Below are 12694 nucleotides of genomic sequence, written 5' to 3'. Positions count from 1 at the left end.
ACGCCCACTGCGTGATGGAGATGTGCTGCCGTCTTCTTTGCCCGGCTGCACAGGAGGGTCTCAGCGGGCCTCTGGCTGTCATTGCTCTGAAGCACAGGCCTGGCTTTGCTCCATCGCAGCCACGGACAGATGTCCTTGGACACACGCAGCCACCTAATCACCCTCACACCTAGGAGCATCTCTTGAACACATCTGAAGACTTGATAGGACATTCAGCCAGGCTGTCTGCGTCTTTGAGTGGATTATATGGAGAATTTCCATAGGTAGCCAATCTCTTGGCCCAAATGAATATTAACAAAATGAAGGGGTGGGAGGGAGGTGGGAGAAAAGAAAGAAAAACATCTGGCAGGCAGCCTGAGTGCTTCGGGGCTCCTGTCCATGGCTTCATGAGCCTCCTCTCTTTCGAGCCTCCCTGCCCCCCACCCACCCACCCACTGCCGACACTGCACATGGGTGTCAATGCCCCACCAGAATGGTTCGGGGAGGGAGGGTCAGGAGAGCTACAAAAATAACGCTCCAAAACCTAGCTCATTTTGCCCTTGCCGAACAAATGCCCTGGAACTCTCTGTGATAACAAGTCCCTCCCACTTGTGGCTCGGAGCCTGAGATGACAGAGTTCACTAGCAAACGCATGCTCTGATTGGTCAGCCCAGCCCCTCTGTGGTGCATCACCAGCTCTGCAAAGGGCGCACATCAAGGGGCCCCGGCCAGTGAGATTTATGGCGCCACGTGACAGGTTCCCTCCCACAGGCCAGAGAAGAGACACAATCTGCTAGAAGTGACTTTTCAAATTATCTGCAGAAAACATTAGTGGATATTTTCCCCATCTGCATGCCTCCGGGCCTTATTGAGTCATAAAAAGTAAATGATTTCCCTGAATGCTTTGACAAACCTGATCGTTCCAAGCCATTTTCTAGCTGATTGATTTGCCATTATGCATCGGAGTGTCTCTCAGCACAAAGGCTTACTGGCGAAGAGGGTGCTGGAGAGAAAACCAGCAGCAGCTCGCGGGAGGCCACCGCCAGCCAGCGATAGAAGCGAGCAAGGGAGAAGGCTCGGTGTGCAGGGAGGAGCCGAAGGGTGTGGGTTAGGAAGGCTTCCCAGAGGCGGTGGCTTGCGAGACAGCCGACAAGGAGGCAGGTGGGAGGAGGCAATTAGGAAAAAAGTGAAAACAAGCAACTTCCTCTCTGCCCGCTCTAGGCCAAGGTCAGGAGAGCACAGAAAACACGACCAAAGGCTAAAAATAGAAGGCTGACTGCTAAGGACAGCTGACCAGAGCCTTTAAAGACAGGTCCGTAGGAGAGCGGAAGGGCCTTGAGCCGTGACCTTGGGGCCAGTGGTCAAGATCCAGAGTTGGACCTGATCCAGAAGGAAGGGTGCACCGATCCTTGCCAAACCTGGGCACCTCTTCTGGCAGCTGTTTTGTTCTTCCTGAGCTACCCTTGATGCAATGGGAACAGGGAGATAGGCCCGGAAGGAAGGGAAAAGCTCTGAGCTGGTCGCCGCGTCAGGTCTGAGCTTCAGTTATCCTAGGAAAACAGTCACACTTCTGACCTTTCCCCAGGGTGATGCAGAGGGCCATGTCCTCTGCTAGGGATTTTAGTCTCCCAGGGGCTTCCCGAGCTTGGTCTGGCCTTTCCCCATCCCCCAGCCATGGGGATCTGATGGGAGGCCAGGCAGGGAAACAAAGCGGAGGGGGAGGAGTCGTTTCTAATGCCCCTAATTTATTGAAGGTCCAGGAAGGGTCCACAGGCCTTGTGGCATAGACCGCCAAAGGCACTGAGGACAGAGGAGCTGTCCTCAGCCAGACAGCCAGACCCTCCCTGTGTACCTCCCTATGTTCCCAGCACCCGTGAGAAAAATAAAACACAACCCACCGCTGAGGAAAAGCAAAATGAGGTTCATCAGGAAGGCTTCTACAAGCAGGAGACATTGCGAAGGAAGTCCTGTGAAAGGAGTGGGGGAGGGTGGGGGGGAGGGGGAGGGGGGCGGGGGGCACTCAAAACAGAAGAACAAACCAAGCCCACCGATGGAATGAGGAAGAGGTGAGCCAAGGCCCTGAGGTTCGCAGTCCATCTGGAACTCTACTGGGCACATGCTCAGCTTGCCCTCTGGGAGTTAATGGACCAGCCAGGGCTGGGGGCTTTAGGTGAGACCATCATTAAGCCCAATTATACAGAGAGAAACACACAGAACTAAGACCTGGGGCCTTTTGTCTGGACAAACAAGGGATCTAGGAAAACAAAATGCCCGTGGCATCTGTGCTCCACATTCTCCCACAGAAAACTTTTCCTTCCTAAGATGCACATCTCATTGTGTTTACTCCTCCGCTCAGGTAGCTAGGTATACACACACAGCAGGACATCCACACTCTTGGTTCGGCCTGATACCCTCCCACCTTCCCATCTCGCCAGCCCATGCCCAAAGAGTTTTTCAGTCCAAGACAAACACCTTCCCCATACACTCCAGCCACACCAGTGCGTAGGGAATGTTACCCAATACGTGCTCTGCTCTCTCCGCCCCTGTGCCTTTGCTGGCATCCCATGCCTCTGTCTGAAAGGCCCTCACCAACCCTCAGAGCCCACCCAAGGTGCTCCCGTCCATTCGGGACCGTCCAAGGGGCCTTCCCCATGTCTTAGTAAACTGGTCTCTCTTCCCCGTGCATCTCCAGTGTAGCATGTGACACTCGCAGCTGGTACTAGAACCGTCTCTGAACGAGGCTGTCCCACACCAGACGACGGGCTCCCAGCAGGACCTCATATTCCCCACAACACCCAGCTCAAGGGTTTGACGTGTAACTGCTCAATACACGTTCAAGGCATGGGGTTGAGCCTGGAACACGGGGCTTTTTCAGGGCATCCTCCACTAAGCAGTAAAGAATTTCCAGCCTCTGCCCTGAGAGAGCAGTAAAGGATCCCCCCTCTCTTGCTCTGTTCTCTGATCCCCAAAGGCAGGCCTTGCCTTGGGGTTTGGGGTCTTGTCCCACTTCTTGTCACCTGGTGTCCTTACTACCCTCTGCCCTGTGATGTAGACCGTGAATAGTTTATAGATGCACTTAGGAGTCTCTTTTCCATATTTAGGCACAAAATGAGCTGATGAACTCAGGCTTGTACCTGGCGCTCCTGCTTCACCTCTATGAGCAGAGGTTTGCAGAACTCATGAGACGCAACTACAACCGAGTCATCAGAGAGAGGGTGAGTGTGGCTCCGACCCGGGCCGTCGGCAGCAGTCCCCCAAACCTTGCAGCGCTGGTTAATACGTGTGCAATCTGTTGAGGCCTTCACGGTCACTTGGTAGGATATGGCACTGCCATCATTAGGACTAAGACGTAGTGGCTGCTAAGTGTATGCACGGTGGGCCTTCTGGCTGAAAAGTAAGGGATAATCACATGATTGCTTCCTATTGAACATAAATAGCAATTAAATGGTCACTCTTGGTCATATAAGCAAGTGAGTCTCTGGAGATATTTGCTCCCCCAAGTAGAGGCCAGCAAGGCTGTGAGGCGTGCCCACGGCCCAAGCTCGGAGGGTCCATAAAAAACAGGGGCCTTCCCCCAAGGAGAACTGTTCCTTTTGCCTCGGCTCCCAGAGTGTGTTATTCCAGTGTCTCTGCATGTGTGAGGCCAGGAAATAAAGGTGCCGACAGTGTCCCATTTGTCATTAGAGAGGGGACAATGTGTTCACCGGGAATAGTCATCTGGGGCCGCCCTTCGTTTAATAGGAGAACCAGGAGCCCTCTATGAGGCCACGCAGTTTGGAGGGAGAAGCCTGGCCCCGCTACTAATTGGAGCCTGGACTTAGCAAAGTCCAGCAAAATGTACATTTGGTCACTGTCCAGTCAGAACGCAGAGCCCCAAGGGACTTCCCTCTTGGCTAAATGCCTGTCTGTGGCCAGGCCAGGAAAGCGTACTCCGTAGCCACACATGGGTACCTGGCTTACCTTAAGGTCATGCCAGGGACTGGTCTGCTTTTAGCATTCAATGCCCCTCGGGGCCTGAAACTTGACCTCTGCTCCTATCAGGAGGTCGTGACTGGCAAGCAAGGCAGTGTGGGCGACGGGCAAGCCACCAGTCGTGTCATAAGGCAGTTTTGGTGACACTCTGCCACCCTTTCCCTATGCATCTCTCTTTCTCTTGACTTTCTCTTCTCTGTCCCCCACTTTCTGTCTCTCTTCATGTCTCTCTCCTCTTCTTCCTCAAGTGGGTAAGAGGCACCTGCCTGGAGGCTGGAACCCAGTGATTCTGAGGGTCCCTGACATAGCCCAGACCTTGCAATGACAGCAGGCTTCTGAGCCATCCCTATTAGTGATGCTGTGTTCAAACCATCAGTCATAAGAATTCTAGATTTGTCCCTCCTTTTTTTTTCTGGCATAAATTCTCCCCTTAGACCTCAAGCTCTCAATTAAGCAAACAGGCTGGGTCTTGGCCAAGATATCTCCTCAGGAATCTCACCCTCTTTTTGACCCAGGCCTGTCCTTCCTTTAACTCTTCCGTAGTTTTAATGGTGACATAAATTCCTCAGAGAAATACATTTAAAAAAAAAAAATACAGGAAGCAGGAAACGATCCTTTGTTAACATTTCTGTAACCTTATTTTCATGATTCCACATCTTTTTTAATGAACTTTTTATTGCACATTGAACTTCAAAGCACCCAGTGTTTGATATAGGTTACAGATGGCTAAAACGTCAACAGGCTAATGTAAGCAATGCTAGCCTCCAGGACTGCAGGACAAACACGAGAGGACAACGTACAGTACAACCCCATGGGTGAAAACCAAGGCCTTAAAGCATTGAGTCTGCAGAACTTTCTGGTAAAACTATCCTAGAGAAGGAGTAAGTGACACCAGGAGCAATCTGGGAGCCCAGATTGCTGGGAAGGAAGAAGGAAGCAGAATGGACAGGGCAACACTCTTAGGCTTACATTTAATTTGGGAAACCCTGAAATAGATCTCACGCACTAAAACCACCACACAATAACCAGTACAAACAGCCAGTTAAGAGGGACCCAAATGGAAGGACGAAAACAAATGACTTTTGTCAAATTCACACTCTCCTGGATTTGAGTCTCGGGATCTTCTTGTAGAATATACTAAGAATCTGAGGGTAACATGTAGCAAAAAAAAAGAAAGAAAAAAGGCCCTATGTTGGGGGAAAAAACCCTTCTGTCCTTTACCTATCAGAACTGGAGAACCCATTCATGTCTGACTCCTTGGTGATGTCTCATTAAGACACCCAGTGATGAATGCTTGCCCATGGCGATGATCATTCACTCACTCTCTCATCCATGCCCTGGCTTGTTTCGGGTGCCGAGATGGGAATCAGGGGAAGTGGGCACCTGACATGATGCCATGTTGTCCCATTCTGACCAAGCTGGAAGATGAGACTCACGTATTTATAAAGACTGGAAATAACTGGAAAGTAGCACTTGGTCAAGAGAACCAGTGGATCCAGTGAATTTCTAGAGGCTGTGAATTAACAAGATCTTCCCTGGCTGGGACTTCTGGGGTTTCCAGTGACCCCATAAACAAACCATTTGTCTCCCTCATGAGGTTGTGTTACTTGAAGGCAAAGCCGGGCCTTCTACACCTGTCTGATGATCTGGGCATACAGTGAACCAATCATATTTGATGATCATGTCCCAGGCACTGTGGACGCCAGCAGCATTGAGTGATTACCAAAATGCTAAATGACTGCAAATGAGGACATGGTCTCCTGGGGGGCGGGGGTGGGGGGACGGTGGCGATCACTGGCAGCTCGGTCGTGGAATTTTTATCTCTCTTTGTGACCCACAAACCTCCAGTGCCTAGAAAATGCCTGCCGCATAGTAGGTGCTCAGTAAACTTTGATGCTCAAATCAATGAACTAATAAACCAAAGCCTATTCTCTAGGAAGTGAGTTTTGAGTTATGTTTTGGAGAAAGTAGTAGCACAAATTTGTGGAGCGTGAACAGTATTCTAGGTAAAGGAACCCTCTCAAGTTCAAGGTATATATTTGTCTATTCAAAGAATTTCTGTATGCCTACTACGTGCCAGGTTCTAAACTAAATTCTGGGAATACAAACTCCTTGCCTATAAGGGGCTCCGAGTCTGAAGAGAGATAAGCATGTAACCAAGAGTATCAAGAAATGTGCTTTACGATGGAAGAAGGAGCCAGATGCGGAAGCGCCCAGAGCAGTTAGGTCCCGGGAGGAACCACCCTTCTCACCCCTTCCTGCCACTCCTTCTCCAGGACCAACTGTCCAGGCAGGGTCTTCAGAGACACAAACTAACGTTCCAAGAGGACTTGCTTTTAATCCAGTTGGGTTGTACCCTCTGCCATAGGCCTTCCCACTGCTTGAGAAGCCTCATGCCAAAGCTGCTTCCATGCTCGCCCCCCCAACCTGATCAGCTCAGGAGGTGATGTCCCAACCAAATCTTGGGGAGTTTAGCAGCTGGACAAGGGGTGGTGGTGAGGGAAAGGGCATTCCATGCAGAAGGAAAGGCAGAGGCTCAGAGAAATGAGGAAGACTTGTATGTTTGAGAGAGTCGAGGAGAGGAGCGCGGCTGGAGCTGGCAGGAAGTGAGTGTGGAGGCGGAGGCAGGGAGCAGGGGCTGGAGGGTTTGTGTGCAGCTCTGGGAGGGCTTCTAGCTCCAGGCTGGCGGGCCAGGAGATTTGCATTTTTGAGCGAAAACTGCAGCAGCTACGTGGAGGGCGGGCAGCTGCTGCTGCAGTGGGATGGGTTAAGGGGGCCCAGGTGGGAGCACTGAAGACTGAAAGGGCACAGAGCGAGGTCCAGGCTGAAGGAAACACTGGCTGTTACTCTCTGCAAGGGCCCAGCAGGAAGCTGGCCTTTTCTCCAAATGCTCACGGTGGAAGCATCTCCAGAGAACACAGGACCCCACCAGCTGCCTGTTAAGCTGATGGGGACACAGGGCTGTCCTCTGTGGGGAAGCTAAATGGACTCGCCTTCCCTCACCTCCCTCCCTCTCAGTGCCCATGTGGGGTACTCCATTATTCAGAGCCAGTACCCCCAAAGCCCCCTGTCCTGGTCTCTCTCCTAGCCATAGGTTTTGTCAGTATCATGCTCTCCATTTCCTCAATGAAATGTACCTGTACCCTGAATCCCTCTCCCTGCTTGCCCAAGGCAGCTCCCCGATGCCCCAAAGTGCCGACCTCCATGGACTACGTCAAACCATAGAAAGAATCTCGGTCCATGAGCTAAAAGGCAAAGAGCAGAAGGGACCCCGGGCCTTTCAGGGATCATGACAGTGCCTGCGTCCTCCTGGAGTGAGCACCCGCACCCGCCCTGGTTTCCTGCCCCGGGTGTGCTGTATTAATTAACATTTCACCTGTAGGGCAACTTCCACCTGTATGAAACTGGGAGGAGGGGCAGGGAACGCAGCGGCTGGCCTGGGAGGCGGGCAGGGTCTTGAAGGAGCTCTGAAACCCCACTGGCCCATTCACGTGTGAGGCCACAGGGACTTTCTCCAGGTCCTCCTATTCACACTGTTCGTAGAAAACCCAAAACTCTTGCCTCAAAGGACCAAGTCTACCCAAAACATTTGAGGCCCAGGCTTGGCCCTCATTTGGGGAAACTTCCCTGCTCACCGAGAAGGCATTTCCTTGAGGAATGAGGCCTGGTTAATATAGATGCGGTCACCTGGCTCTGAGTCTAGGCCAGGATGTGGCCGGCTCAGCAGGAGGGCATGGGAGCTGCGGATAGCTCAGTCCTGGCAGTCCCCAGGAATGCTACTTAGGACAGAGTCCATCCTTCTCCTGCCCTCCCCCTAGTCTGCGGGTGACAGGGACCCAGGGGCCAACGCTGCCTCCACAATGGCCAGCAGTTGCCCTAGGAACAGCGTCTGGCACCCCTCGTTTTGTCCTCCAGCCTGTCACAAAGCCCCTCTTCTGCTGGGGGGAAGACCACCAGCCCTTCCGCACAGGAGCCACATCCTTGCAGCCTGGCACAAAGGGCTCCCACGGAGTACACAGTGTTTCTCATTGTGGCATAAAATGCCATAAAGTCAGAACAAAGAGGGAGCCCAGAGCCTTGATGGGCCTGCTGCTTCCTGCCGGGCAGAGAATACAACCGATTGTTTAAAAGCCAGTGGTGAGGCAAGTGGCCAATTAGCACGGCCTTCACCCCCACTGGCTCGTAGATGATTCGGGCCATCCAGAATGGGATTCTGCTACTCAGATCAATTGCTGAAAGGAAGCAAGTTGCGCACACATGGCCAAATTTAGAAGCCCTGAACCAGCAAAGGTGACCTGGGTGGTGGCCACCGGTGTCTTTAGGAGAGGCTAAGCCCTGCAGGTGAATATCAACACTGCCCTTGGCACCTCTGCCCCTTTAAGGTGATGTAAGGGAGTCCTAGGACATTCCTGAGACCGGGGAATTATACATCTGTTCACAATTGCTTTGGAGAAAAAAAAAATTCATTTTTCATTGTCTTCTTTCTCATAGTTGTCAAGAAATTACCCACAACCCAGACCGGAAGAAAATGAAAGTAGGTTTGGGGGTCAGTCCTGCCATCTTGAGGGTGTTTTTGCTAACTTACTCTTTTTCCCCCGTGGCTGTGTCGAACCTCATAGTGTGGAAGGAAGTAATGACCACCACCCAGAGGCAAAAATAACCCCACCAAGCCTGGTAAAGTCTAGCTGCAGCAGTCAGGAAAGCGAGTCCGAGTAGGCTGGAGGCACAGCAGATAAGAATTTTAACTCATCCTGAAATCAAGGACAAGGGCCAGCCAAAGGGAAGACGGTATGGTCAGGCGGGCTCCGGAGGGCTGGCTGCAGGCTTTTTTCCCTTTGCCTTTGCTGGGATTTTCCAGCATCCGGTACTTGGGGAGCCTCCTGGGTTATCTTCTAAACCCTGGAAGGGAGCTGTTTAGCCATCACGGGAAGGGACCACGTTCATTCACGGGCTAGTGGCTGTCCTGGATCCTCTCACCACGCGGTCCAGTCAGGCGGCTCAGCCGGATACGGAGGCTGAACGAGGAAAGCAGGTCCCCCGAGAAAGGTCCCACAAAGGAGGCAGCACAGCTGTCTTCCAACAGGTTCGTTATCCCATTAAAAAAAAGAAAAGGAAAAAAAAAAAAAAACCCACCACACGGAAGAAAATGTGCTTAATTAAAGCAGGAGGGTTTACAGCCAGACTCAGGAAGGATTCCTCCATCAGCAGGGAGAATGAACGTTACCGTGGACTGAGGCGGGTGTGACAATCCCATCTCCAGAAGTTCTCCAGGGGAGAAATTTTACAATCGCCCGCCCTAAGGCAGGTGGAAGGTTTAGAACGACGATTCCCACACTGGCCTCGCCATCGGAATCACCTGGGCGATTTACCAAAAGGGCAGGTTCCTGGGCCCCTCCCAGGGGTTCGGATTCAGACGGTGGGGTGGACCCCCGGGGATCCCGACGCAGCCGATCGCGGCGATGCTTTGGGGAACCCCGACCAGCTCAAAGCCCCACAGGGTGGGGCCCGGATTCCGACCCCAGAGAACCCAATTTATTATTCGGGGCACGCAGCGCTGAGAACCCGGGCTGCCCGTTCTCAGGGACGCGGGGAGGAGACGCTTCCCTCCGTTCACAAAAGGAGCCCAGAGCGCGCCACGGTGTCCCCCCCCCCCCCCCCGCGTCCCCTGGCGCCCTCGCCAGGTCCCGGGGCCGCTCGGGGCCCCGCCTCCCGGCCCTGCTGCCTGGGCCCACCCGGAGCCGCTGCTCCCCCTGCGGCAGCCGGGAAGGGAGCGTGGAGATCTAGAAAAGACCTTTGTGTCTCGGGGAAAGCGCCTCTGCGCCTCGCTCGCAGGTCCCAGCGGCAGCCTTCGGCGAGAGCCCCTGCTCCGAAAGGGCGCGGCCGGGAGCAGACCTCGGGCGCCTGGGCCCGCGCTCCGGCCGGGGAGTGGGGGGGGCCGCGGCTCCGGGCAGGGCGGCGGAGGCGCCCCTCCCAGCTCCCCCGCCCCGGAGGCTCTAACCGGTCCCGGGAAACCCGCGGCCCGCGCGTGATGGCTGGGCTGGGCGGGGGCGACCCCTAGTGCCCAGCGCAGGTCGCTGTCGCCCTGCGGTCCCGGGGACGCAGCCTTTCCCCGGGGGTCTGGGGGCCTCCTCGCCCGGGCCGCAGGGGAGCCTGCCCTCTCTGGAGAGCGGGGGAAGAGCATCCCTGGGGCTCTGCTTTAAAAAAAAAAAAAAAAAAAAAAAGAGTCTCCGCCGAGACCTGCGGGAGCCCTCCCTGCAAGTGCCTGGCGCTGCGCTGCTGCCCCCCTGCGTCGCTCAGAGGCAGATGGTCCCGCTGATCGTCACTTGCCCTCCCCTCTTCAGGAAGCTGGGACTAGCTGTAGGATCTGCCCCAAAGCGGGGCAGCCAATGCTCCCCTGGAAACGCGGGTCTAGGCCTTCTCTCCCTGCACCATCCCAGACACTGGGGATACAGCCCGGGTGGAGGAGGGCCCTGCACAGAGGGGCTATCTTGGCACGCTGGTCAGGTGCCGCGCTTGCCTAGCTTCCGGCCGGGGCCACGATCAAGACCCAGACAAGCCGGGGCAGCCAGAGGCAGATAGACGCACATGCCTCCGGTCCTCCTCCGGCCACACTCTCCTTTGCTCCCCAGAAGCCTGGCATGGCTCACCGGGTCGGCAGCACTTTTTTAAGTTGGGTTGCCAGAGCTGAGTCACAGCTGCCCTAGCTCAGTTCAGGTAAAAAGGGAGGAAAAAGACGAGACATTGGGGCCCATCAGGTGGCACAAGGAGACGCCAACCTCTCTGGGGCTCCGTGGTGCCCATGCCAGGCTTCTCACTGGGTTCCCCCCTCCCCTGGATCTGGAGCACACAAATGCCACCGGCAGCACTGAGGTAAAAGCAGCTTCGGAGAGTTCCTGGGTGGGTGTGCCCAAGTTCCACCACTTGCCATATGGCTCTGTGACCCAGCCCCCCCCAACAGGCACTTCACAAATGACTGACACAAATGACTGTCACCACAGCCAAGTCCAAGGCCTGGGAGGAGAACAATGCCTCCTGTAGCCAGCTGTACAGGTGTGGACAGGTGCAGCCTTGAGGGTCTTCAGGCCAAAGGCTGGGCCAGACCACCTCACCCCCATAGACACAAGTCTAGGCAACTAGCTTTGGGGGAAAGAATAGGATAGGCCAGGGCACAGGGGCAGCTCGTGGGGCTGGAGCTTCCTTGTAGCACAGGCAGAGGCAGAGAGGGTCCAGGATGTCAATTAATCCTGCTCCCTGCCCTTCTTCAGTGGTTTCCAGATAAGTCAGGGAGCACTCCTGATGCCAATGGGAAAAGTATTCTGAGAACAAGAGTTCCCCCAAGAATAAAGACAACTCCCCCATACTCCCCGTCTTCCCCGGGGCCCCCACTGCCACCCCACTGCCTCTTTGCTCCCTGTCTTCCCATCCCAGGACCCTCTACCTCCAGCCATTTGATCTCTGAAAGATTTCTTAAAGACCCAGCTCAACCCTCTCCCCATTCCCCCACCCAGCAAGGAAGTAGAGGTTTATGTGGAGGCATTGCCCTGAGAGGCAGCAAGGCTCCTCTGGGGATTCACCCTGCAAACATCTGCCACACCAGGTCAGGCGAGGATGTGGACTAAGGTGCTTTTGTGGAGGGGCTTACAGTCCCCTCTGCCCTGGTCTGGCTGGAAGCCCCGAGGGGCTTATCCGCCCTTATCCGTGCTGTTGCCGGCACTGCAGCGAGCGAGTGTGTGTGTGTGTGTGTGTGTTTGTGTGTGCGCGCGCGCGTGTGTGTGCACGCGCGCGCACACACACGCGAATGCCTGGGCACAGGTGCTGGGGTGGGGGCAGGAGGGGAAGCCCAGCCACACCCTGGTTGACAGAGCTCGCTGTCCACTATGGCTCCACAGCCTGAGATGCCTTCTTACTTTCCAGATTCCGAGCTGGGGGATGGAAACGAAAGCAACGGCCACGTTGTCTAGCAAGGGAGCTGGCCCTGGAGCTCTCCAAGGACATCGCCCCACAGCCGCTTCTTCTACATCCCCGTATGCCTCCTTTCCTCCTCCTCCTCCTCTTTACTGAAACGGAAACCAAAGTGTTTACATTACCGTTTTCCCCTTGTGCCCCTCTCTTCTCGGGGTCTGGCCCGAGCAATACAGACGGCAGCAGCGACCGGCGCAGCCCCAGTGCGGTCCCAGACAGCGCAAGCCAAGCAGCCCGGGGCTTGTTGGGTCCCTGCAGGTGGCCCTGCTGCTGGCTCAGCCAGAAGCCCAGGTGACCCAGCAGCCCTGCCAGCCCAGCAGCCCGGGGGGCCCTCTGCTGAGGGCACCTGGTCAGGCCTTACTCCATGCTGAGTGGAATCGAGCCACATCCTCAGTAAACGGACTTAATTCACCCAGCTTCCTTTTGTGTGTGCGTGTGTGTGTGTGTGTGTTTTGGTCTCTTTGCACAAAGGCTCAGGGCCTCAAACTTGGGGGACAGGGAAGCATATCTCACCCCTCTCCCCACCTCCACCTCTCCTTGCTCCCCACCATCACGGTGACATGTCCTGGACCCTGTGGACTGTGACAGGCTGGAATGGCCAGCAGCCCCTGTAGTACCTACTTAGGTCGGGCTTGGTGTGTGGACTCCATACAACTCTCCTATTGACACTGTAGGGCCCAAAGACTAGGCCAACACGTGAGGTTAAGAAAAAAAAAAAAAAAAAGGTCAGGGGTGCCTGGGTGGCTCAGTCAATTTAGCATCTGACTTCAGCTCAGGTCAT

The 12694-nt window shown here is 54.8% G+C and overlaps 1 protein-coding gene across 16 annotated transcripts in view; it reads left to right on the top strand.

The window, feature by feature from the left end:
* The window catches only part of MARCHF10 (membrane associated ring-CH-type finger 10), an 83868-nt gene extending 71539 nt beyond the window's left edge, over window positions 1–12329 (top strand). For 13 of the 16 annotated variants that reach the window (XM_045045240.1, XM_045045241.1, XM_045045242.1 and 10 more), the window contains 2 exons: window positions 3081–3194; window positions 11866–12329. In XM_045045240.1, the coding sequence (XP_044901175.1) occupies window positions 3081–3194; window positions 11866–12012 (261 nt within the window). In that variant the 3' untranslated portion in view covers window positions 12013–12329. Of the gene's footprint in view, window positions 1–3080; window positions 3195–8442; window positions 8486–11865 lie in introns of all 16 variants that reach the window. The other 3 variants (XM_006940478.5, XM_011289289.4, XM_019818070.3) reach the window with 2 other exon arrangements.
* The last annotated feature ends 365 nt before the right edge of the window (window positions 12330–12694 follow it).

This window comes from Felis catus, chromosome E1 (genome assembly GCF_018350175.1).
Source record: "Felis catus isolate Fca126 chromosome E1, F.catus_Fca126_mat1.0, whole genome shotgun sequence".
Lineage (NCBI taxonomy): Eukaryota > Metazoa > Chordata > Mammalia > Carnivora > Felidae > Felis > Felis catus.
Note: the sequence above shows the minus strand (reverse complement) of the source record. Positions and strands in the feature narration are given on the sequence as shown.